The sequence below is a fragment of the Eublepharis macularius genome, chromosome 7, assembly GCF_028583425.1.
Source record: "Eublepharis macularius isolate TG4126 chromosome 7, MPM_Emac_v1.0, whole genome shotgun sequence".
In the NCBI taxonomy this organism is placed as follows: Eukaryota; Metazoa; Chordata; class Lepidosauria; order Squamata; family Eublepharidae; genus Eublepharis; species Eublepharis macularius.
In genome coordinates, this window is record NC_072796.1 from 86,332,945 (window position 1) to 86,358,651 (window position 25,707).

General features: G+C 40.0%; 1 protein-coding gene across 2 annotated transcripts in view; it reads right to left on the reverse strand.

Annotated features, from left to right (window-relative positions):
* Nucleotides 1-883: 883 nt before the first annotated feature.
* Nucleotides 884-25,707, reverse strand: part of RB1CC1 (RB1 inducible coiled-coil 1) — a 102,467-nt gene continuing 77,643 nt past the window's right edge. The window contains exons 19-24 of one of the 2 annotated variants that reach the window (XM_054984855.1): nucleotides 20,005-20,059; nucleotides 18,351-18,398; nucleotides 5,427-5,485; nucleotides 3,402-3,529; nucleotides 2,692-2,762; nucleotides 884-1,869 (exon numbers count right to left, since the gene is read on the reverse strand). In XM_054984855.1, the coding sequence (XP_054840830.1) occupies nucleotides 1,792-1,869; nucleotides 2,692-2,762; nucleotides 3,402-3,529; nucleotides 5,427-5,485; nucleotides 18,351-18,398; nucleotides 20,005-20,059 (439 nt within the window). In that variant the 3' untranslated portion in view covers nucleotides 884-1,791. Of the gene's footprint in view, nucleotides 1,870-2,691; nucleotides 2,763-3,392; nucleotides 3,530-5,426; nucleotides 5,486-18,350; nucleotides 18,399-20,004; nucleotides 20,060-25,707 lie in introns of both variants that reach the window. The other variant, XM_054984854.1, reaches the window with a different exon arrangement.

A 25,707-nucleotide genomic window follows, 5' to 3' on the forward strand; every position in this document is an offset into this window, starting at 1 on the left:
CCCTAGAAGCTAAAATGATAAAACTGAAGACTATTGTACTTTGGTCACATCATGAGAAGACCAGATTCTCTGAAAAAGTCAGTAATGCTAGGAAAGGAGGAAAGCAGTAGGAAAAGAGGAAGATGTAAAACGAGATGGCTTGACTCAATAAAAGAAGCCACGTCCTCCAGTTTGCAGGATCTGAGCAAATGATAGGACATTTTGGAGGTCTTTTCTTCACAGGGTCACCATAGGTTGGAGGCAACTTGACAGCATATAACACACATGCTGACAGCATAACTGACCTGAAGTCAACCAGGGAACACAGATTCAGATCTGGGCCTTTCCTGGGTCATGTCCAGCACTTTCAACTACTACATTATGCGGGTGCTTACAATAAAACAAGTGCAGTGGTAGAAACAGATCCATTTTCATGTTTCTATCCCCAAGCACCATACAGTCACAAAAATCAGAAAAAGAGTGAACATCTGAAACTGGCTTAAAGTGTTATCTGGTTACAAGATTCCTAGGAGTAAATGTGTAATTCCTAGGAGCACTCTGTGTAATTGTCCTTCCATAACACAAGAGAACAAGGTACAATCAGAAAGACAGTTTTTAGGCCCTCCCCAAATATGTTAGAACAAACACACGATTTTGCCTTGTCCCAAGCAATTTATTTGAACAATTTTATTTATATGCTCCGCTGTGCAAACATGAACTATCATTTAAATTATTAGCTCAACCATACACTGAAAAATGTAGAACGCTATTTCTTTTGGAATAATACAGGCATTTTATATTCATAAAAATTCTTATACATTTAAATTTTAAATTTACAAGAACAGTCTTGGATAGAACTGCTGTGCCACACTGGTGTTTAAAAAGCATGCAGACCATTCAGACATTTACAGCTTCGAATCTTTATTGTTTTAAAATTCTACATGTCTTTTACAATACAATAATTTGTTACTTAAGTGACCTTTTTATAGTTAATGTACAATGGATTCTCCCCCTCCCCCCTCCATAATCTCGGCCATGAAATACAATTGCATCAATATGATTTTTCTACACAGATTAATACAAGACTTTTCTCTGGTTTGGGAAGTTCCAGGTGCTTCATTTAGGTACAAGAGCACAAATACTTCCCTTCAAAATCTGTGATCAATCCTTCAAAAATGCTTCTGAAGACTGGAGATTTACATATGACTGATTGGTATCAGCTCATCAAGTAATTTTTCTTCTTTTTTATATTAAAGGGCTTTTTAACGCAATAAAGCAAGTTGCAGTTGTTACCTTTCATTTACTGAGGCAAACTCATGTTGAAGAAAATTATGATTATCCGCATGCAATGAACACTCTTTAAATATCTGGCGAATTTATACTTATTATAAAGATCTGTTAAAGAGTGCAAGTACTTTGTAATGATTTCACAAAAGGACGTATGCTGGTAATAATGGTAGCTAACATTTAAACAGCTAATATGAACTAATGTATAATTAACAGGCAATTAACATGGCTAGTAAATAAGCCATGACAAAACAGGATTTGCCCTTTCAGAAAAAAAATGAAGTTGTTTGGTCCACATGTCTAAAGTTATTTGGGTAAAAAACTGGAACAGTTAGGCCAGACATTTTGATGAAATTCTTACTTCTAAAATGTAATACATTTTTTTAAAAAAAGAAAAAAACCCAGTTGTATAGTGGAGCACTGTCATATGACCTCAGTATAAAACGATGATGTGCTATTTGGAGTGATGAATGAACACTGAAGGCCAAGCCAGAAAAAATGGTGATGTTGAGTTTCCATTATGTGTTATACTTTCTTGTTCCATGGCACCGCTTTTACTCTGTAGAACTTTGTACCTAGAGGAACTTTAAATCTGTTTTGCGCCTAAGCAAAAAAAGCAAACAAAAGGAATATTTAGAATGATGTATCAGAACTAGTCTCCAAAGACTATTTTCCAAAGCTTCTTTGGTGTCTTGATAGCCTTGGGACACTTCATGCTTTTAAAGCAGGTATCTCTAGTGCAACTGCAGCGGGTGTACAGATTATTATGCACAAGAAGGCCAACACTAGTAACAGCACTACTTTGTGCTAGCACAATAATAGTATCTGTCTATAAATTAAATGCCCTTGCACATTCTCAGTGGCTAGCTCTCCTTCTGAGAAGCAAGTGAATTCATGCATGCAAGGAAAAAGATTGTTATCTGGAGGTGCATACAGCTAAATGCATCCAAAAGAAGGAGAATTCTAAAGAAATGGAGAACAAAAAATGAAGAGATGGAATCTAGACAGCAGTTTTTGAGATACTATCTAGCAGCGTTTGATGGAAACCAGCACAAAGTTTAATGATGCCTTGTTTCTTGATAAACAGTTGAATAGCTATAGGCAACAGCTGAATAAATTTCCCAAGTAACTTTCCTGAGATACCACCACCTATTTTCATCACACAGTGCTTTTAATCCTCACAGTTGACTGAGAGCAATTCTATTAATAAATAGCAGTAGGGTAGCTAACTTGGACTTTATTTTGTGATATATGGAAATGGAATGAGGGGAAATTCAACGTTGAATTGAAAGTTGAAGTCTCTATTTATTACTTTCAGTTTTACTCCTGCACCATACTTTTATACAGGATTGTATATTCAAGTAGAACTCAACAAGAGTAAAGATCATGGAATCCTCTAAACCAAATTCTACTAACTTTCCTTACCTTTTTTGCCTGGCAATATTCCTTTTCCATTACTTTCCCTAGCACCCAGGGTCTTCTAGATGTACCTGAAGCTACATGAAAAAATTCCCATTACTATACAAAGTATTTTAAAAACTGTATGAAAATTGTCCATGACAATCTATGTAACAGCCTCTTTATTTTAGTTTTTCTGCTATAGCTTGTGATCAGCACCAAGATAAGAAAAACATGCACCCTGTAACACAGGACAATACATGTTTCACAGGACAGGGAGATGATAGCATGGGGCAACTGTCTAACGCCATTTAAATCTTATGAAGTATGTACACTCTTCATAGCTTACATAGATTATATTTTTCCAGCATCTCAAATGGCCATGATTGCATTTATTGGCTGCCTAAAAGAGGACTCAAGGTGATGCACATAATCAATTTTTAAAACAAACAGTATTTAAAACTGGCAAAAGCCAACAAATTAAAACCAATCCAACAATAACTTAAATTTCTGTACAAATGTTCACAAAACAGCACTAGCAGCTATCTATCATGTGATTTTTCTGGATCCAAACTTACTGTGTGTTACAGTTGAATATAACCTCAATTGTTTTATCTATACATATATATGCATGTTCATGCATAATCATAAAAAGCTTATTTGATATTAAGTAATGATTAAATCTTAAAGAATATTCTGAATATGTACTCTAGTGTTATGACACTTACCACACTCACCTGGTTTGAGGTCCAGTGCTGCGAGAGATTCTGAATGCAGGAAATACAACGTTGGGCTAACAGTAAATAATACATAGTTGTCATGGCGTTCATCCAAAATAATGAGAACCAAATCACCAACCTGAAAACTAGACAAAAAGGAAGTGCTCAGAAAGTGACTGCTTTAAGAGATCTGTTCATCCACTTTTGTTGCAGTATTAAACAGATCCACTTATGGCTGTAAGAGAATCCTGTTTCGTTGTAGGAATTATAAACAGACAGTTATACTGCATATTGAAAATAGACAAGTTATATTACAAGATGAGAGTCACAAAAGAAACTGGGTGCCGTAGATCTGTTCTACTAGTGGATTCTGCTCTCTAGACCCGTTCTGGAACTTTTCCATAAGGACTTGGTGTGTAGTAAGGGTATAAATACCATGAGTAGTGTGATACAGGTAGCCACTACCCTCCAGCCTGTTTGTGGTTAAACTTTAAACCAATCAGAGTGGTAAAATGAATTTTGGTGAGCTTTTGTCATAAGCCTTGAATTCTTTTCTCCTGTCTTGGTTATTATTACTTTGTCTGCTCTACAGCTTCATAGGAGACATGAAGTAGAGTGCAAACAAAGAACAAAGCAGTTCTTAGGCATACAGCTGGAGATTTTCTATCTATACAGCTATCTTTGTCCAGGCAGACTTCAGTGCATGTCTAGCCAATACTGTTCATACGAACAACTCCATCATGAACACAAACTGATTCGGTAAGCCACCATAAAAGATGACCTTAAAGTAACAGACTGAATTGCTTTTTGAGTTCAAACCTGGTCCTGCATTCTTATGACTATTTTCACATGAACACTCTGTCAGGAGAGAGAGATATATGGCTCATCATTTTCTTCTAAGCATCTTCTGAGCCAGCCTGAACAGTAACTGAAAACAAAAAAGCTTTTCAGCAAACTGCTGCAGTTGAGCATGAACAATGAGTGAAGGCCATTTCTACTTTATATGTTGTTTTTTGCCTGGCTGAGAAGTTGGATCAGAAGAGTTTTGCTTCATTCATTCACTGCCTGCTTAATGGGGGCAGGTCTGTGATAATGAGACAATGCGAGTGCAGAGAAGCATTTGTTTATGAAGGGATGAAATACAAGCTCCCATCAATCTTGGATGATTTGGGGCACAACACCCCCCCCCCCGCTTTATTTGGGCCTTCTGCTGATACCAAAGATGATGAGTATGTTAAATTCAAATCATCTTAAAATGAATGTTTAACAAGGCATGTGCAAAAAGTACAATCTGAATATTCAGTTTCTAAGTAATTTTTATCAAAAGATGTTTACACGCTAATTATAATTAAACAAGGAACTCTGCCAGTGAATATGCTCATTTAAAATTTTGCTTTCTTTAATGACACAGTAAACATAAAAAATAGTCCCATGCAAAGAGACATTTCTAAAGAAGACATGACACATGTGACTTTTTCATTAATACTACCACTGAAGACCTCTCTGCTTAAGTGAGCCTGCTGTGTGCCACTAACTCAAAAAACTATGTTGCTCACAAGGGCATTTCTTCCTGCTCTACAGCACATCCATTCTGTCTGCTAGCAAATAGTTTAAGGATTTTCACAAGATATATCAACAGCTTAAGTGCTCAAGATGCTGTCCTTTCAACAAATGTCAACTTCAGCATTTGGGTATATGCAATCGACAAGCAAATCTGAATGGATTAATGTCTCTAGACAGTTTAAATTAGCTACAGGCAAGGAAATGACTATCCAACACAATTTTTTATCTTACAATGTAGCCTCCATTTCAATCTTGGGGAAAAAACCTGAACACACAAATAAACCAAGTAAAGATCTGTCACGTCCACCTAAAACAACAAATCATATAAACTTACATGAAACAAAAACGATAGATCTTTTGAAAATTTTCTGAACATATTATTTAAGAATAATATAGTACTTATACATTTTAAAAAACACAGTATGACAAATAAACAGAAGAAAAGAATTTCATTTACTGCTCATTAAAACAAATACTTACTCTCTGATAGCTATTTTTTCAGAATGCCTTAGTGACACTGAAGACATGCTTTGAGACATCTGCAAAAATGAGAAAGCATAATTATTATCCTATTCTGGCAAAAAGGGATGTTACTTGTAGTCATAGCATAATGACATAGGGGACGCTGAATTGAAAAAAAAGGACAAGCAAATGTGAAGTAATCTCACACTGTTCAGTGTCATTTCATCATCATATACAATAAGAATGCAATTCTATGTATTCCTAACTGGCTACCTGGATAATGTGCTTTTAATCATATGCCCACCCAACAGTTCTTGGTTTTTAAATACTTGGGAGAGCTAAATAGGAAAAAATGCTACAATGAAAAGCAACAGTTTTCCTATGTAACTGCATACTTCCTATGTATCATAACTGCATACTGCATTAACTCATTCTTTATTTTCTTTATTTACAATCATTAACGTGGATTAGAACTCACACTTCTGTATGTGCAAAGCAAAGAGCAGAAAAATCTACCACTATAAACTTCTTGATTGTAGGATTGGTCAGTTAGAAGGTAGTATATAATCTACACAAAGTGACTAAGTCTATAACCCTAGATACTGTGCAGTTTGTATGGAAGACACAATTGCATATATTGCCTCTGTGGCACTCCCATTCCTTTTAGAGACTCTACTTTAATTATGCAGCTTAGCTAGTGTCATTCAAGTTCTGTCACAAACTGAACACATCCCTGAAAAACTGAGCGGAGGTGCTTATTGCATCAGACAGGCAAAAAAAGGAACCTGAAATAGAACAAGCAGTTTGGTCAACAGGAAACTGAACTGAAATCCTTGAGTTCATAGTACATCTGGAGTTTAAGCTGAGAAGAGAACACACTTCACAACTCTTCCTTGCTATAAACAACTGACATATAATCAGAGAATTATTATTGTGACGTAAATAAAAGGAAGGTTTTACTGATAATATCTTTTAAAAATTGTAGTCATGGTCTTGGCAGCTTCTTTGACAGTTTTGAAACTGAATAGTTATTACCACTACTAACAGACTGGCAAAAACTGGTTTTAAGCTATGCTTGCTTACTTGTGTAATAATTAAATTACTGTTTTTCCCTGTGAAAATGCTGTGAGTTCCTGCCAAAAAAACTCCTTAACCAGGCATCAAAACACTCACACTTTTGTAGTTTTGCTGATGTCCAATTTAACACAAATCAAGAGATGTAGCAGACTTTCCCATGAGAAATTATCCCTCAGAGAGGAAAGAACAACTTACTGCTAATTATGACAATGTTGACAAATTAATGCTCCACTTTTAAGTAGTGGAGCCAACTGCCTGGAGGAAAAAATGATCAGTCCTTCTAACAGAGGCTTTAATGGGATGTTATTTACCAGATGATGTTACATACCTCTATGCCATGAAAAGCTTCAGCTGCCCATTTCCACATATTAAGCCTCTATTAAAGGGACAGAACATTTTTCTCCAGGCCTGTCAGCAACCCTATTTTTAAGTGTACTTATTTGGAAGCAAGTTTTATTGAAAAACAAGACTTATTTCCAAGTGAAATGGGACAGAATTAGAGAGTAGTTCAGGATAAAAATAAGAAGAGACTTCCGGCTTGGATTAATGGGACTTCCGGCTTGGATTAATGGCGACCTGACATTGCCCGGGGAGCTGGGCAAGCAAGAGCATCTGTTTTAGGCAGGCTAGGTGCTTAGATCGCCTGCTGCCACCCCTCTCCAGGCAGGAGAGGGTCTAGAATGCTACAGGACCCTGAGAGTGAGTGATCTCGGCAATGGGGGGGGGTTCTGAATAAAGGATTTCCCTCACCGCCTTGAGGTCCCCTCTGGGAAGGGCGAGCTAAGATCTCTGCAGATCTCTTTGGAGTTGAATTACGGCATAAGATCGCCAGAAACCAAGCTTCTGTATCAAATATGACCATCTTTGAACGGAAGAAACAGCACAAAAAACCCAAGGGTAACAGAGAAAGGTAAAGATTACTATCATATTTTCCGGACTTAATAGTGGAAGAAAGAGTTAAAAGAAGTGAAACAAAAAGACGTGGCTGCTAGCTGAGTAAAGGAGAAAGCCAATTTTGGGAAAGCTGTGGAGTTTTGATGGAATTATAAAGCGCTAAAGAAAAAAAATAAGCTTTGTTTATACATACCTGTGGTTTTGGGAAAGATAACGGCAGTGAGAAAGGGGAGGGAGCGTGAGAGGAAACGGACAGAGCATCGTGAGACTGTAGAGGATGCTGAGAGCAGCGAGCTTCTTTGCCTAGAGAGGAATCAACTCAAGAAGGAAGTGGGAGCGGAGAAGAACGCGGAAGCAAAACAAAGAAAACATCGCGAGAAGGAGAAATTGAAAGGTCAGCAGGAAGTGAAAGCCTGCCATTCTGAGAAGGGAAAAGAGGGACAAACAGGATTTTATCATAGAGAAATTGCGCCCGACATCTTGGTAAGGTCAAAAAGACGAATTTGAAATAAGACTTTAAAATTTTAAAATGGCTTTAAAACGAGATATAATATAGATTGGCTTAGTATAGAAGTGGACTTTTAAAAACGGAGCTTAGAAAGAGAGCTGATACTTGGTGTGGTGCCAAAGCTAGCCCAGGCACGATGAAGAAAGGGGGAAAAGAATGGCAAGCTGCTATAGAAGTGCTAGAAAAAAAAGTGCTAGATAGCAACAAAGAGTTGGGCCAATCTATGCAAAGAATGGAGGAAAGCTTGATTAAAAATATAAAAGACTTAATAAAAGCAGAGGTGACAGAGTTGGCTAAGAGTATAGATGATATAAAAACAGAACTTCAGGCAACAAATCAAACAGTGCAGGAGGTGGAGCAAAAGATCTCTAGCTTAAAATTGGAAAATCAAGCACTACAGGAACGTGTAGCGGTGATGGAATGTAAAATTACAGAAAATCAGCTAAGATTTCGAGGAGTCTATGACGCAGAATGTGCAAGATCAAATGATTGCAATATTGGCAGAATTTTTAGAGAAGCAGCCAGAAGAAATTGAAGTTAATTTGGATTTGGTGTATAGAGTAAACTTCACCTATGCACAGCAGAAGAATTTACCCAGAGATATAATTGCACAACTGACAACTAAAAGAATGAAAGAGGAAATTTTAAGCAGGCATTTTCAAAACCCATTGTAAATGGAGGGAGGCAGAGTCAGAATTAAGAAAGAGCTGCCAAAGAAAATTTTGCAAGAGCGAAAAAAATATCAAGAACAAACTGGAAAATTGAGAGAGAAGGGTATCAGGTACAGGTGGGAAATACCTGAAGGATTAAGTTTTAATTTCCAATCTGCAAGAGTGAACATTAAGTCAAAGCATGACATGACGGTGTTTTTGTTTGATAATGAAAAAGACTTTCCAGGAACCGCTAAAAAGGAGTAATATGAAGTACAAATTAATATCTTGGAATGTTAACGGACTGAACTCAAAAACGCAAAGCAATTTTTCATTGGGTAAAGAAGCAAAATTGTAATATAATATGTTTACAAGAAACTCACATCAAAGAACAAGATTGTAAATTTTTAAAAAACAGACAATTGGGGCAAGAATTTTGGGTATCTGCCAAGCAAAAGAAAAGAGGGGTTGTGATATATATAAAGGAGGAATTGGACCCTAAATTTTTAAAGACAAAGAGGGAAGATATTTAGCTGTAGAGATCACTTTAAATTTTAAGAAGACCCTGGTTTTAGGAATCTATGCGCCGAATGGAGCTAAAGATGATTTTTATAAAGAATACAAGCAATAAAAGCAATATATAAAAATCAATCTGCAAATATAATTGGTAATTTGGATGTAACAAAAAAGTTGGAAATAAGAAAAGGAACAAGACAAGGGTGTCCGCTTTCCCCACTTCTGTTTGTAATGGTATTGGAGATTTTACTTAGGCAAATAAGAGAAGACAATTCAATAAGAGGACTGAGGACAAAAGGATTTTCATATAAAGTCAGAGCTTTTGCCGACGATGTAATGGTGATAGTGGAGGATCCAATAGAGTGCATGCCTAAATTGATGAAGAAAATGAAAGACTTTGGAGATTTAGCTGGATTTGTGAAGTCCAAAATATTGTGTAAAAATATGACTAAACAACAGCAAAAGGAGTTGATGGACAAGGTAGAATGTGAAGTAGTGAACAAAGTTAAATATTTAGGAGTGGAAGTGACAGCAAAAAATATCGATTTATATAAGAATAATTATGACAAGCTATGGCAACAAATAAAGACATGATTAAATGGAACAAAATGAATTTGTCACGGTTAGGCCGTATTGCAGTAATTAAGATGAATGTTCTTCCAAGAATGACGTTTCTACTACAGACAATACCTATTGTTAAAGATAGTAAACAATTTGAAAAGTGGCAGAGAACGATTTTAAACTTTGTTTGGGCTGGAAAGAAACCCAGAGTTAAAATGAAGGTACTGTATGATGCAAAAGAAAGAGGAGGTTTACAATTACCAAACTTTAAATTATATCATGAAGCGGTATGTTTGGATTGGATAAAGGAATGGTTGACATTGAAGCATTTGAAGCTGTTAGCATTGGAAGGATATAATAAACTATTTGGATGGCATGCATATCTATGGTATGACAAAGTAAAAGCAGACTCTATGTTTTTACATTATTATGTAAGAAGAAGCTTGTTTGCTGTATGGACCAAATACAAGAAATATATGGAAGAGACTATACCAATGTGGATTATTCCTGCTGAAGTAGTAAATCCAAGAACAGAATATGCAGGGGAAGAGTGGCTGACATACAAAGACATTCTTGAGATAAAACAGAACAATTATTTGCTTAAAGACAATGATGAATTGCCATTCCAATATGGATGGTTTCAATATATGCAGATAAAAGATTTGTATGAGAAGGACAAAAGGAAAAATGGTTTTAGGCTACAAAATTCTGAGATTGAGAACTGCTTGCTTCAGCGGGGGAAGAAAATGATTTCTAAAATATACAAGATATTATGAAATGGTTCACAGAGGAGGAGGTTGTTAAAGTTCAGATGGTTAAATGGGCAATGAACTGTAATAGGGAAATTTCAATGGAAGCTTGGGAAAAGTTATGGAAAAATACAGTTAAAATTTCAGCATGTACCACGGTGCGAGAAAATGTTTATAAAATGATGTATAGATGGTATTTAACACCGAAGAAGTTGGCCAATGGTAATAGATGTCTGATAAATGTTGGAAATGTAAACAACATGAAGGTTCATTTTATCATATATGGTGGTCTTGTGACAAGGCAAAACAGTTGTGGGGGGATATAGTAAAGGTTATGTCAGATATTTTACAAAGGAATGTAATTAAAACCCCGGAATTGTTGTCATTATGTATGAACCTAGAAGACTTTGATAAAATGGATAGAGTTATGGTATTTTATATGATTACGGCGGCCAGAATGTGTTATGCACAGTTGTGGAAGACTCAGGAGATACCATCTATGGAAGACTGGAATCTTGAAAGTTCTGAATACGGCAGAAATGGACAAACTAACGAGGAAATTGAAAGAGCAAGAAGTATTGGAATATACATTAAGTTGGGAAAAATTCAAGAAATATGTGGAGAAAAAGTGGGACATGAAGGGGAAATTGTGGTCTTTGGATAGTTGTTAAGGGGGAGATAGAACTTTACTTAAGGTTAGAAGGGGGTATATTTTATTATATTTTATTGGATTAGTATAGAGTTATAGTATTATAGCATTATAAAGTTAAGAGTAAGACAGTGTATTCATATGGAAAGAAATAAGGTTGAATAATAAGGTTGAATAGGTAATAGGGGAGTATATATAATATTTTAGTGATGTATTAGAAGCAATAGATCTATAATATAGATAATAGGTATTTAAGGATTAGTATATATATATATTGTAGTTAGTATATGTACCTATTATATACTTATATATTTTTATACTCTTAATTTAGATAAGTATTATATTAATATAGTTAATACAACTAAATAGACTAGATTAGTATGTATTATATATATATATATATATATATATATATAATACATATTATTATAGATTTTAAGAGTTTATAGTATATATTCTTTTGGTTAATTTGGGTATGGAAAACTGTTGAGAGTCATTAGATAAGGGAGGGGGGAAAGGATGGGGAAAATGCAATGGGGTGGAAAATGATAATGATTATTATGTTTATGTTTGTTAACCCATCCAATAATTTTTTTTAAAAAAGATGATTTTTATAAAGAAATAACAAAAAAATGGATCAACATTCATATGAGCAAATTATAATGGCTGGGGACTTTAATGGTGTCGTTAACTTGCAGTTAGACAAGAAATCAAAAATACCGTATAAAAGGGCAGGGAGGCTGCCTAGATCATTTTTTGAACTGGTTCGACAAGAAAATCTGGAAGATATTTGGAGAAATTGGAACCCTAAAATAAAAGACTTTACATTTTACTCTATAACACACCAGTCTTTTTCAAGAATTGATACGATTTGGGCAACAAAGGAGTTAAGTTTGCTCACAAAGAAAATAGAGATGATGCCGAGGGTGAGCTCTGATCATAACCCAATGATGTGGAAAGTCTCGACAGGATTTAGGAAATTTAGATGGAGACTTAATGAGGACCTTCTACAGAGTCAAGAGAATATTGAATTCATCCAAACAGAGACAAAATACTTTTTTCGACAAAACAGTGGTCAGGAAGTGCCAACTCATACAGTTTGGGATGCTTATAAAGCAGATCTGGATCACTTTGAACAGCAGGGAAAAGAGAAAAAAGCAAAGTAAATTTCAAGAAATACAGGAGAAAATTTCCAAGAAGGAGCAAGACCTACAGAAAAGACCAGGGAAGAAAATAATAATTCAAGAAATAAAGATATTACAAGAACAGCTGAGGGCTTTTGCAAATAAAGAGTTAGAATGGCATTTAAAGTCTCTACAGCAAAAATCTTTTGAAGGGGCCAACAAGCCAGGGAAATACTTAGCCTGGCAACTGAAAAAGAAAAGGGAGAAAAGAGCTATTGGGAAGATAATCGAAGAAGGAAAAGAGATAATGGAACATCAAGGGATAAAAAGGACATTTTACAAACATTATGCTAAACTAGGGCTGGTTGCTTCGGGTTTCACTTCGGGTAAAGTTACCCAAAGCCACCCGCTCCATGTAGTTTCGGAATTTCTCGAAGCGGGTCCAGCAAGATGGCCCTGCTTCGGAAATACCGAAGCTAAGCAACCCGAAGCGATTCGAATCGCTTGGTCTCCGAGCGCTTTTTTTTTTTTTAGCACGGGAAGCTGCGGAGTGCTGCTGACTGGCCCTGCATCTCACTGGTAAGCAAGTCCCACTGACTCACAAGATTCTTTGATCTTTGGGGGAGGGGGTGGTTGGGGGGCAATGGGTTTGGGAAAGGATTTGTTTTAAGTTTGCATTTTTATTTTTATTTTTTAAATTTAACAGTGGCTTCCCAGGGGCAGACTCATGCCAAGCCCTGGTGTGTGCCAAGGCTTTGGCCTAGGTGGTGGTGGTGGTGGGGGGTTAACTTGAAGCTGGCCCACTGCTTCTCTGTTTAAAGTTTTTTTTTTACTGTGTCTGCCTTTCATTTCTACAGTGGGTGGCTTCCCTGGTGTGTGCTAAGGCTTTGGCCTAGTTTTTTACTCTGGCTTCCACACTTTGGGACTGAGGGATTAGAATTTAGAAGTAGTTTTTAAAGAGTTAATATACTTATTTAATAACCAGTTTCCATTCTACTCTTTCCTAGAGACTGAGAGACTTGAGAGACTCCCGCTGCTGCTGTGGCTGGTCAAGCATCTCATCTCTGCAATCTTGCTGTGGAGGAGGACTTCCCCCGTTGAATTCCTGCCTGTTGCCTGACCATCGCTGGACTGCAGGAATGGTAAGCGAGTCAGTGACTCACAGGGTTTTCTCAGGGGGGTTGTCTTGGTGGGTGTGGGGAGGGGAGGGGAGGATTAAGGGCTTGACTGGGTGGGAGTGAATTTTTTTTAATTAATTTTTTCTACATTTTTTCAGAATTTTTTCTTGATTCATTTTTACTGTTGTTGGTTGGGGGGAGGGGGTTTGTACCTGTTTAAAGTATTTTAAGTTTTCTTGGGGGGGATTGTCTTGGTGGGTGTGGGGAGGGGAGGGGAGGATTAGGGGCTTGACTGGGTGGGAGTGATTTTTTTTTTAAAAAATTAATTTTTTCCTACATTTTGTGTGTGTGTGTGGTTACGGGGGGGGAGGAGTGTTTCCTGGTGTGTGTGTGTGTGTGTGTGTGTGTGTGTGTATGTGAGTGTCTGCCCCAAGTTAAGATTTTAAAGGGTTGGGGGGGGGGAAGAGGAGTGTTTCCTGGTGTGTGTGTGTGTCTGCCCCAAGCTAAGATTTTTAAGGGTTGGGGGGAGGAGGGGTGTTTCCTGGTGTGTGTGTGTGTGTGCGCCCCAAGCTAAGATTTTAAAGGGTTGTGAGGGGGAGGAGGAGTGTTTCCTGGTGTGTGTGTGTGTGTGTTTGTGTCTGTGTGTCTGCCCCAAGCTAAGATTTTAAAGGGTTGGGGGGGAGTGTTTCCTGGTCTGTGTGTGAAAGAGTTTTAGTGTAGGGTCAGGCAGGGGGCTGTGGGATCTCGGTTCTAATTTACTTTGCTGTTGTTTCTGGGGCTGGGCCTGAGTTGATTTCAGTTTCATTATCCCATAGACAGTCGAGCAGCTGACCTTCCTGAAGGTCAACTCTCGGCTGTTCGATTTCTCAGGACTGGACTTCCAGAGTGACTGAGGTGAGCCCTCCTTGTGGCCTGCATCCTCTGTGAGTCCAATCCTTTGCAATCGCGCTCTTCCCAATACAAAACCCATTAGATGTAGTTAAAACTGGCCAGCAGAAGGAGGGTGGGACCCAGTGGCAAAAGGCAGTCCGCAATTTGGCTTCCTCCCCCTTTCATAAAAAAGAATTAAAAAAAAACGCATAACTATCACTTACTCCAAGGGAACTAATTTATTCTGAAAAATAAAAATAACATGCCCGAGAGCTGTTGATTGCCACTGGAGGGGGGACATAGGTTAGATAGGGACTGGTTAGGCGAGGATAACTCTGCTGGTTTTTTTGAGGGGGGATGTTTCAAGTTGTTTAATGTTCTTTAAAATGTTAAAATGTTTATGCTTAAGGGGTGGGGGTGTGTTTGGAGTTGGGGCTGGTTGGGCTTATGAGGGAGGGTGCCAGCTAATGATGAAGGCTATGTCACTGTGTTTCACAGATGTTTTCTGTTTCATTCTGAAGCTGGCGGGGGGGGGGCACTCTGCAGCTGTGTGATCCACATATGCCATTGTGTTGAACTTGTGGCTAGGTACTGTTCTGCACTGTGGTGTTTCCCCCACTGGCTGAACTGTAATCCTAGCTGCAGGAAATGACAATGGTTCAGCTGGACTAAGTTGCGAGACTGTCCCCCCGGTCACTTTGCGTTGGGACGGAAGAATGGATATTTGTTTGTCCTCATGCTGTTTAAAAGCCAAGAAATAAAGTTTTTTTCAAGCAATTGTATGTGTGTGTGTGTGTGTTTTCAGATTCTCTGGTGTGTAGTGAGTTGTGTTCCTTTGGGGTGGGGGGGGGCAGCTGCGATGCCCTCGGTGTTGTGTTCTTGCTGTGTAACTTGAATCACAACAGGAAATAAAGATTTTTTGCATGTAACTGTGTTTTTCAGATTCTCTGGTGTGTAGTGAGTTGTGTTCCCTTGGGGTGGGGTGGGGGAATGGTGTGCTGTGTCACACTACTGTGCCTTTTTTCTGTATTTGAAGGTTGAAAAATAAAGATTTTAAACTTTAGTGTGTGTTTGTGGTTTTGTTCTTTGGTGTTAGGTTAGTTCCCCTCATAGGGAACAATGGGGCTGGCTGGCCAGCCCTCTCTGTAGGTGGTGGGGGAATTTTGGGGAGGGTGTCTGTGGTTCAGGTGTGCTTTCACAGGGACAAGCTTGCACTCAGGAGTGTGCCCTCCGTTATAGCACCCCTGGGATGTGCATAATTGCCCTGGGAAAGAGAGTTTAAAAGTTCCCATCATAGGGAACAATGGGAGATGGCTGGCCAGCCTGCTCTTGGGGTAGGGGGAAAGTGTGGGAATGTTGGGGAGGGTGTCTTTTGGGCTGTGTGGAGCTGTTGGGGGTTTCAGGTTAGGCCCCCCAAATGGCCCCCCAAAGTGGGAGCAGGTTGAGCCTTGGTGGGGGGTGGGAGGACAGGTAGGAGGAGGTCCCCTGAGGGTTGGGGGCATTTTGCATGCAAAATGCCACCCCTAGCCACACAAGCCTCTTCATTTTTCCCCATAGGAAATAATGGAGAAGGCGAGGATGGGGCACCTTCTTTGAGGGGCCATAAAATGGCCCCCCAAAGTGGGAGCAGGTTGAGACTTGGTGGGGGGTGGGTGGGAGGAAAGGTAGGAGAAGGGCCCCTGAAAGTTGGGTGCATTTTGCTTGCAAAATGCCACCCCTAGCAACCTAGAAAGGTCACCTGTTTTTCCCATAGGGAATAATGGCGAATGGAGGAGCATGGGGGGTACCGTCTTTGGGGGGCCATAACATGGCCCCCCAAAGTCCAAACTTTCTGAAACTTGGGGGGTTGTTAGAGAAGAGGTAGGAGAAGGTCTCCACCAAGTTTGGTTTGCCTCGGAAAGAAATTGCCCCCCCCCAGGGCACCTGAAAGCTGGAAGTGAAATTGATACCCGAATCTTTCCGAGGCAAACCCGAAGCTATACGAAGATGTATCTCCAAAGCAGCTTTACCTGAAGCTGTTTCCCAGTTCGGGTAAACCTGAAGCTGGAAACCCGAAGCGACCAGGGCTTGCACAGCCCTGTGCTAAACTATTTCAAAAAAAGATGATAGACCTAGAGAAAATAAACGGGTATCTAGAAAAAGCACAATTACCAAAGATCTCAAATACAATGAGAGAAACACTAAATGTTCCAATTACAGAGGGAGAAATTTTAGAAGCTGTTGAGTCAACTAAGATAGGGAAAGCACCGGGTCCAGATGGAATTTCAGCAAAATTTTACAAAGTAATGAAAAAGGACCTGGTGCAGCCCCTACAAAAGTTGATGAATGAGATTATGAAGAAAAAAGATCTCCCAGAGACTTAGAATGAAGCAAATATCTCATTGATCCCAAAGGAGTCACAAGATCTAACAAATGTCAAGAGTTACAGACCTATATCTTTATTGAACAATGACTATAAAATTTTTGCAAGAATTTTAGCGGAAAGGCTTAAGAGATTTTTAATGGAATTTGTATGAGAAGAGCAGGCCGGGTTTTTACCAAATAGACAAATTAGGGATAACTTGGGAGTGGTGTTGGACGCCACTCTTCCTTGATGTTCCTTGATGGTGAGGCTGGATGAAATAGTACCTGGCAGACTGGGAGTACCAAGGGGCTTCTCCACGTGTAGGACCCCTTATGTTATATATGTGATTAGGTGTAGCTGTATGTTACACTATGTGGGCAGCACGACCCGCCCCCTGAAAATAAGAATACAAGAACATGTTTCTAGAATCAGAAACAAGGTTGGTGAGGCACCGTTAGTTGCACATTATTGGGAACGTCATAAGAATATCATTGAACTTAAAATCTCAGTACTGGATATGATTAAGGAGCCACCCACCCTTGATAGCCCAAGGAAACTGTTGCAGCTTGAAACTAAATGGATTTTCAAACTCGGGAGCTTGGCTCCTGAGGGTTTAAATAATGAAATTGATTATTCGTGTTTCCTTGGTACATAGGGCTATATATCGCTGTGTGTAATTATGATTGCTATGCATTCTATTAACATATTATGCCTTTATTACCAATTGTACCTTTGTAATCTGGTTGTAATCAGTCTGTAAATTTTAAATGCTCTATGGTTGTTGGGGGTTTTCCGGGCTGTATTGCCGTGGTCTTGGCATTGTAGTTCCTGACGTTTCGCCAGCAGCTGTGGATGCCAGCCACAGCTGCTGGCGAAACGTCAGGAACTACAATGCCAAGACCACGGCAATACAGCCCGGAAAACCCCCAACAACCATCGTTCTCCGGCCGTGAAAGCCTTCGACAATACATTTAAATGCTCTATTGTATAATTATATAATTTGCTTATATGTGTGATGGATACAATTGTGGGGTTCTTGCCCCTTTAAGGAGGTAATTGGCTAGACTCAGGGAATGGATTTATGAGAGTGTTCTAATTTCTAATTAAAGAAAAGGATAAAAATAAGAAGTATAAATTCAATATAAACAATTTTATTAGTCCATCTCCACATTCCTATCATTACTGTTCTTTAGGTTTCAAAATAATTAGGAACAGAAAATTAAGTCAAAGGCTAAAATAAATTTTTGCTAACTGGGAAGATTTTAGTTATATCAGAGAAAGGCCTTGCCATGATCAGCTGATTAGTATTTTTCCTTGTATCAAGTTAAGGTCAGTCCCCTCCTGGGATAGTACCAGATGCTGTTTGGGAGGTTTTTAATTACACTGTACCTGTTTTGTAGCATGTATAGACAAGGAGAGGGACTGTACCAAACATCAGAGATACATATTTTTTACAGTCATGTGTTGCTTGATCTTGCTGGAGAATGAGAGAGAGAGAGCCTGTGTTGTGGGTCAGTCGGGCACAGACATCCCTGACAAAGCAGACAGCTTGAGGGAAAAGGATAAAACAACCACAGCAGGGCTCTACCTGCCTTTCAGCTATGAGCAACCCTCCGCCGGTCAGCAGCAGCTCGTCTGTCTCGGACTAGGAAACACCAACTAGCTCCCCACGACCCACCTTGCCTCTGCTGGAGCACAGGCGGAAGAGGGTCCGATGCGAACTAGTGTCTCATAAGACAAATTTTACTTATTGGGTAAAATTTCTTTTCATTGCCAGATTTTGTCAGGCAAGATAATCTGAGGCTGCAAAAAGCTACTGAAGTTTCTATTTGACTATGTTTTTATTTCTGAACAGTTTTTATCATTCCATGTATGTGCTTACCAATCTTTGATTAAGCCTCTTATTTTCCTCTTCTTTCAACTGCAGCGTCTATAAAAACAAACACAAAACCTTCGGTTTTTTTTTTAATACAAGAAATCCAAGGCACATAAAGATTGGGGCCCTCTTCCACTATGCAGGATGATAGTTTGTAAATCCTCCAACTAGGGGTTATGCACCCGAGAAATATTTGGGTTTCCCAAAGCAGGAAAAAGGTTCGGAAAAAGCCCCAAAATCGGGTTTTCAAGTCTCTTCGGTATGCTCCGGAAAGATTTGGAGAATACTGAAGTGATGGGGGCGGGGGAGGCCCACCCCCACCCTTAACCTCCACCCTTAACCCCCACCCCCACCTTACCTTGTCAAGTTGAAGGCTGGAACGGCCCAGTGCCACACTGGCCAAATGGCCAGAGGGGAGGGCCTTCCCTGCCGCCGTTGCTGCACAGCCATTGTGGCCGGCCAGCAGAGAGGGCCTTCCCTGCTGCCAGCACCGTGGCCGGTTTGGCTTGCCGGCAGAGAGGGCCACCACCACCACTGGAGGCCAGCAGGCAGGAGGAAGGCTGCCTCCTCCAGCAGTAAGTAGAGGTGGGGAGAAGTGGGGGTGGCAGGGTAAGGGTTGGGTAAGTTTAAAGGGCCCTGCCGCTTGCGAAAGGGCCTTTTAAACTTAATCCCGAGAGTCCCCGAAGCTTCCCGAAGCATTACAAATGCGTTGGGATTTCTGAATCGGGGCAAGCATGCTGGCCCCAATTCAGAAATCCCAAAGCTTTCCAGATCGGGCCCAATTTGGGTATTTTACCTGAATTGGATTCCCGAAGCGCACACCCCTATCTCCAACCCCAGGTCTGAAAAGTTGCCTCTGATATGGCCTAGATAAATAGTTGTTCAAAACAAATAAATATACAGATTGATATGTAAGGTTTGGAGCATACTACCACCTATATATCAGGAACCCAATTCATTTCTACACAGATTAGAATTCTTTTTCACAGTTCCTTTTAGAGGATTGGGAGCAACATATAAAAAGCCAAATATAAGGTCAGGACAGTGCCAGCTTCTTGTCACGGGGGAAGGCAATTCCGGCCTCTGCTCCTACCCTGCTTTTGAATTCAGACTTTGTACTTCTCCAAGAAAAAGCTGCTTCATGTGTTGTTGGGTGAAGTAGATGAAGTGGAATGCAGACAAAATTATTTATCTATCCCAAATAGATATTTTCACATAATTTTAAAAATCCAACATATTACTGAAATAACATTTTTGAGTTGCTGTAGAAAAAGTGAGTGTAAATCTCTAAGCAGGCAACAGAAACTCATGAAAAGTCCCCTTTCCTCAAGCATGATCAGAAAGCACACACTTCAACTGTAGTTAGCCTTCCTTTGGCTGAACTGATCAAAATTGCTCTTGCTTTTAACCACAGGACAGAAGCAAAAAATGGAGAGGAGGAGCCCTGTCCCTTGCTCTGCCTCTCTTACTGTTCCTGTGCTCAGTCACCAGAGGAAGTGAAAACTCCCATGTGGTTCAGGCCACCTTGCTACTACTGAGTACATCTCCATGATAATTATTTCAGCAATTAGATGAGAATACATCCAGATGTGAAGTTGTATATATATACTGAGAATCCATAACATTCTTTACAAACAGTTAATAGAAGAGAACTACTCACTTTTTCTAACAACATTATCCTCTGTTTTTCTTCAGACAACATCTGCACATTTTCGCTAGAAAATAAGACAAATCATTAGCAAGAAAGTCACTGGCTAGTTAACATAAGCTTGGGTCCAGAGAACTGAAAGCAGTGCTCCACTAATGGAATGGATCTCTGCCATCATCATCTTTTCCTCCCTCCAAAAAGTCACTTCAGAGGGCTAGGGGACCCTTGGGAACAGAATGGAACATGGTGTCACCAGTCCCTGGGTCCCCAGAAGTGAGTTTTCAAGTACAGCACTCTTTGGGAGGGCAAGAGACCCTTTCACCCCAGGACAGAACACTGCCACCCATTTTCTCAAACTAACCTTGAGCTCAGAAACTAAGGAAATAAAACCTCCAATTTAGAATTCCAGGTGTTAATCAAGAAGTCAGAAGAGCAAGGCAGACGACTTGCAGACTGAGTTCCACAAAAACAGTTTACTAGTAGCTGGGCCAAACATGCCAGGTTACTGGATTCAGATTGAACCCCCCCAAACGCAGTAACATCAAACAAGAATAAGATTGAGATATTTATTAAGAATGCAGTCTGAGAGCAAAGGACTAACCTAGAACTTCATTTTTATCTCATATCAGCCTGTAACTAGGGGTGTGCGCTTCGGGTTTCCGATTCGGGTAAATTACCTGAATTGAACCCGATCCGTAAAGATTAGGGATGCTGGCCCCGATTCGGAAATCCCTAATCAAAGCTTTCCGAAGCATTCGGAAAGCTTCGGGGCTGAGTTTAAAGGGCCCCACCGCTGCTTGCAAGCAGCGGCAGAGCCCTTTAAACATCATCCCCCCATCCCCCCCTCACCTACCTTGTCAGCAGCAGCGGTGGCTCTGGCTCCTCTGCTGCCACGCTGCTGCTTGAGCCTGCGGGGTGGTACAGAAGGCTGGAGCCACCTCCCCCGGCCCTTCCTGCCTCTCAATTGGCCGCGGCACGCCAGCAGCTATTTGAGGGGCAGGAAGAGCCGGAGGAGGCAGAGAAAGCCCTTCCTCCCCTTCAAATGGCCGCTGTGGCACCACTGCACTGCGGTCAATTGAGGGGCAGGAAGGGCCAGAGGCGGCGGCTCCGGCCTTCCCCACCACCCCGCAGGCTCAGGCAGTGGTGCAGTGGCGTGGCAGCAGAGGAGCTGAGCCGGCTGGCTCCAGGCCATCGCAGCCTCATGCTGCCGCCGCTGCCCAGCTGTCAAAGACCCTCCCACCAGGTAAGTGGGTGGAGGGGATTCCCCAGGGGCATGGGGGGTGGAGGGGTTGCCCTGGGGGGTGGGAGGTGGGGGAGTTTCCCCCCTCACTTCAGCATGCTCCAAATATTTACGGCACAATAAAGACGCCAACCTCCGTTAAACAGCAAACCAACAGTGGAAACCACACTGGAGGATCCAAATCAATAAGTACCACACTAAAGTAAATTTTTATTCGTATATTCTGTGCTCAGTGAACCTCAATATAAATATTAAACAATCTATTCCAAAATACAGAGCAATAATTTACATTCCATACAGTAAATAATACACATGCTAGTAATTTTCACAAAAACAATTTTAATACAGCTATAATAGCGACAGCTCCAAAATGAGTATTTCTTAAATCCTTTTAATAGCTCAAATCCCCATCTTTGACGTACACAAGTCTCATCAATTGGGTACAGAACCTAAGAAAATGCAGCATGATATTCACTAGTACACACAAGGCTAATAATTTTTGTTGGTGTACCCAAGGCTATTCATAAAGTCTAGTTGTACGTTTCAGGTGGCTGAGAAGATATCAAAGCCCGTGTCTGGTGTGAACTCAACAAGGGGCCGGCTGATGTCCAACTTGTTTCCCTCTGCTTCATCAGGAGTCCCTCGTCAGAACCACCATCAACAATTCTGCAAAACAAATCATTACTACTACCAATATACAAACATTCTGTGTCAAAGAGTCTTACCAATCCTAAACTGCAAACTTTGCATCTCTTCAGCATATTAATATACAATAACTAGCTTTAAATACAAACCTTCTATGTTAAAGAGTCTTACCAATCTTAAACTGCAAGCTTTGCATCTCTTCAGCATATAATAAATAGCTTTAAATACAAACATTCTGTGTTTAGAGTTCTGGAGGTTCCATTAATGGAACACTACTGGCAGTATCACCAGGGGGATGTTTCACTAAACTTTACAACCTTGTTTGTGGCAAAAAGCGGATCCCCTGAGAATAAACAGCACATTTTGTTACAGAAAGAGTGTTTCTGGATTCACCAATTATGTACAATGTCGCCGAAAGGCTTGAATAATTCATGGGATCTGTCGTGCTTCTTGTAATGGAATTATTTACTGCATATTAGCTGGAGATACTAAGAATGGTGCTTGTCTCTTTAACTTGGCTTTGGCCATTTGAGTAGGGAGGTTCAAATACTATGACTAAGCAGTTTTTTGCACAGCTTCACAGCAGAGAGATGCTCTATACATGCTGAAGAGATGCAAAGTTTGCAGTTTAAGATTGGTAAGACTTCTTGACACAGAATGTTTGTATTTAAAACTGTTGTATATTGATATGCTGAAGAGATGCAAAGTTTGCAGTTTAAGACTAGTAAGACCCCTTGACACAGAATGCTTGTACTCAAAGCTATTTATTGTATATTAATATGCTGAAGAGATGCAAAGTTTGCAGTTTAAGATTGGTAAGACTCTTTGACTCAGAATGTTTGTATATTGGTAGTGGTAATGATTTGTTTTGCAGAATTGTTGATGGCGGTTCTGACGAGGGACTCCTGATGAAGCAGAGGGAAACAAGTTGGACATCAGCCCGCCCCTTGTTGAGTCCACACCAGACACGGGCTTTGATATCTTCTCAGCCACCTGAAACGTACAACTAGACTTTATGAATAGCCTTGTGTACGCCAACAAAAATTATTAGCCTTGTGTGTACTAGCGAATATCATGCTGCATTTTCTTAGGTTCTATACCCAATTGATGAGACTTGTGTATGTCAAAGATGGGGATTTGAGCTATTAAAAGGATTTAAGAAATACTCATTTTGGAGCTGTCGCTATTATAGCTGTATTAAAATTGTCTTTGTGAAAATTACTAGAATGTGTATTATTCACTGTATGGAATGTAAACTATTGTTTTGTATTTTGGAATAGATTGTTTAATATTTATATTGAGGTTCACTGAGCACAGAATATACAAATAAAAATTTACTTCAATGTGGTACTTATTGATTTGGATCCTCCAGTGTGGTTTCCACTGTTGGTTTGCTGAATATTTACGGAGCATACCGAAGCGAGTAAAATACCTTAATTCCGAATTTTTTCACCGCTCCCGGTAAACCCAAAGCGGGAAACCCAAATCTCCTCCCCGTGCACACCCCTACCTGTAACATGAGCTGATTCTAAGAAAAAAATCAGATTGTTGGTAAGACACATGAACATGACTCTTTGCAGCTGAGACATGTCCCTCCATCACAGCAACTAGCTGTGCAATCAAGGTGGCCTTTGATTCAGTATCTAGGGAGAGGCTTTGGGCCAAATTGGCTGACATGGGGATTGATAGAAGGCTGTTACTGCTGTTAATTAATTTACATAAAAACAACAGCCTTCAGATAAGATTTACACAAGAAGGCAACTTATCAAAAAGAATTCTGGTTCAAAAAGGAGTCAGGCAAGGTTGCCTTTTGGCCCCTTTTTTATTCAACATCTATGTCAACCACTTAATTACACGCCTTCATACAGCTGATACTCATGCCCCAGCTCTTTCAAGCAGCAGAAAGGTCTCAGTCTTAATGTACACTGATGACACTGTTCTTTTATCCCAAACAAGGGTTGGTCTTAAGCGAGCTCTAGTAAAATTTAGCGAGCAATGTGACACTACTATCAATTTAGCTAAAACTAAAATGGTCCATTTCAGTAATTCATTTAGGAAGTACAATTGGAATTATCAAAGGAAATGCCATTGAACAAGTCAAGAACTTCCAATATTTAGGTATCACCTCTTATAATTCCAAATTTTCAACGCATATGTCTTCATCAGCTATTTTGGCCGAGAGAAGTCCAAATGCTATCATTAGACTGTTTAGAAGGAAGGGTGCTGGTTTCCTCCCTATGGCATTAAAAATATATCAAGCAAAATCATTGGCCCAACTTTTATATGGCTCACAGATCGGTCCCTTTGTCAACTTAAAGACCCTCAAAATTGTTCAATCTAAATTTCTTAGATCTCTATTTGGTGTACCTAAATGCACTTCCAATGTAATACTCAGGCAAGAGGCTGGTCTACCCAGAGTAGAAACAAAGGTTTGGGAACAAGCAATATGATTCTGGCTAAAAATTCACCACAAGCTGAAGGGCCTAATACTTTTCCTTCTGGCCTTGGACCCCTATCCTATTTGGTCTACACAAGTTCTTAATAAGGTTAAACAGATTGGTTTAGTCCCAGAAGATCTCCTTTATGGAAGCCTACAAATGACAAGAACTTCCATTACACAGAGACTTCTTGATACTGAATTACAAAATGAAGAAGCTCTGCTACCTGAGAACTTCAAATGTTTAAAATCCAGCCCCAATTTTACTGCTGCTTCTTACCTTTCCAGCATCACTCATGAGCCTTACAGATGGGCATTCTCCAGAGCCCGATTTGAGGCACTCCCTTCCGCCATATTGCAGGGTAAATTTGCTCGTGTGCCAATGCATGAACGCCTATGTCCATGCATGACCAACATGGTGGAATCAGTCACTCATGTCCTATTCTGTGAACTATATCAAGAGGAATGGGGTTGCCTTATATTGCCTCCCTTGTCTAAATTCAATCCCTTTTAGTCCTATCTCGACTTTAGACCAGAAATTTTGTGTAATTTCCTTTTAGAAGACACTCAGAGTTCAGTGACCTATGCCGTGGCCAGATTTTGTTCTTTAGCTATTAGGAAACGCAGCTATTAGGAAACGCAGACTCCTTTTAGCCTTTACAATTTTTAAAATCTTTTTTATCTTCATTGTTTTTATTTTACTAATTTTCCTCTCATTAATGTTCTGATCTTATTGCTATGTGCTGATGTGATAACTTATCTTTTATCTCAGATTTGTTTTGTTTTACTGGCTTTTGCTGCAATAATAAATGACTGACTGACTGACAGCAACTAGCCCCCAACTGAGCTCTGATCCTCAATGAGATGCAATGCAGGAGATGAACCTTCCACTCCAGCCTTTGGCCTTGATACTCCCGTCATCTCATTAGCACCTGGGTTCTGCACAAAAAACATGCCCAAGCTTACCTCTCAGAGAACTGCTTGCGCTAAGTTTCTCTAGGTTTCCCAGAATTCTCCTTTGAGGCCTAACTAGGCAGAGATGTCTGAACCAGAGTTTAGCCAAGAAACAGGCTAAGAATAGGTTAGTTTCTTGACACATGGTACAGGTAGACCGCAGACAAAGAAGCAATTGGGAATCAACCCGTGCTCTTCCAGTCACATGGGGGGGGGGATATAACCCATACTAATTTAAATAGATTCACATTACTCTAAAACGAATATCAGTACTCAATTAAACTTGACATTCTAGGCTCAGTTTTTCTAAATTTACTGGGCATGCCATGTGTGGTGGAGAGTGACTTCATGTCACAGATGACTTACGGTGACTCCTGGTGGGGTTTTCATGGCAAAAGACTAAGAGAGGTGGTTTGTCATTGCTTGCCTCTGCAACTCT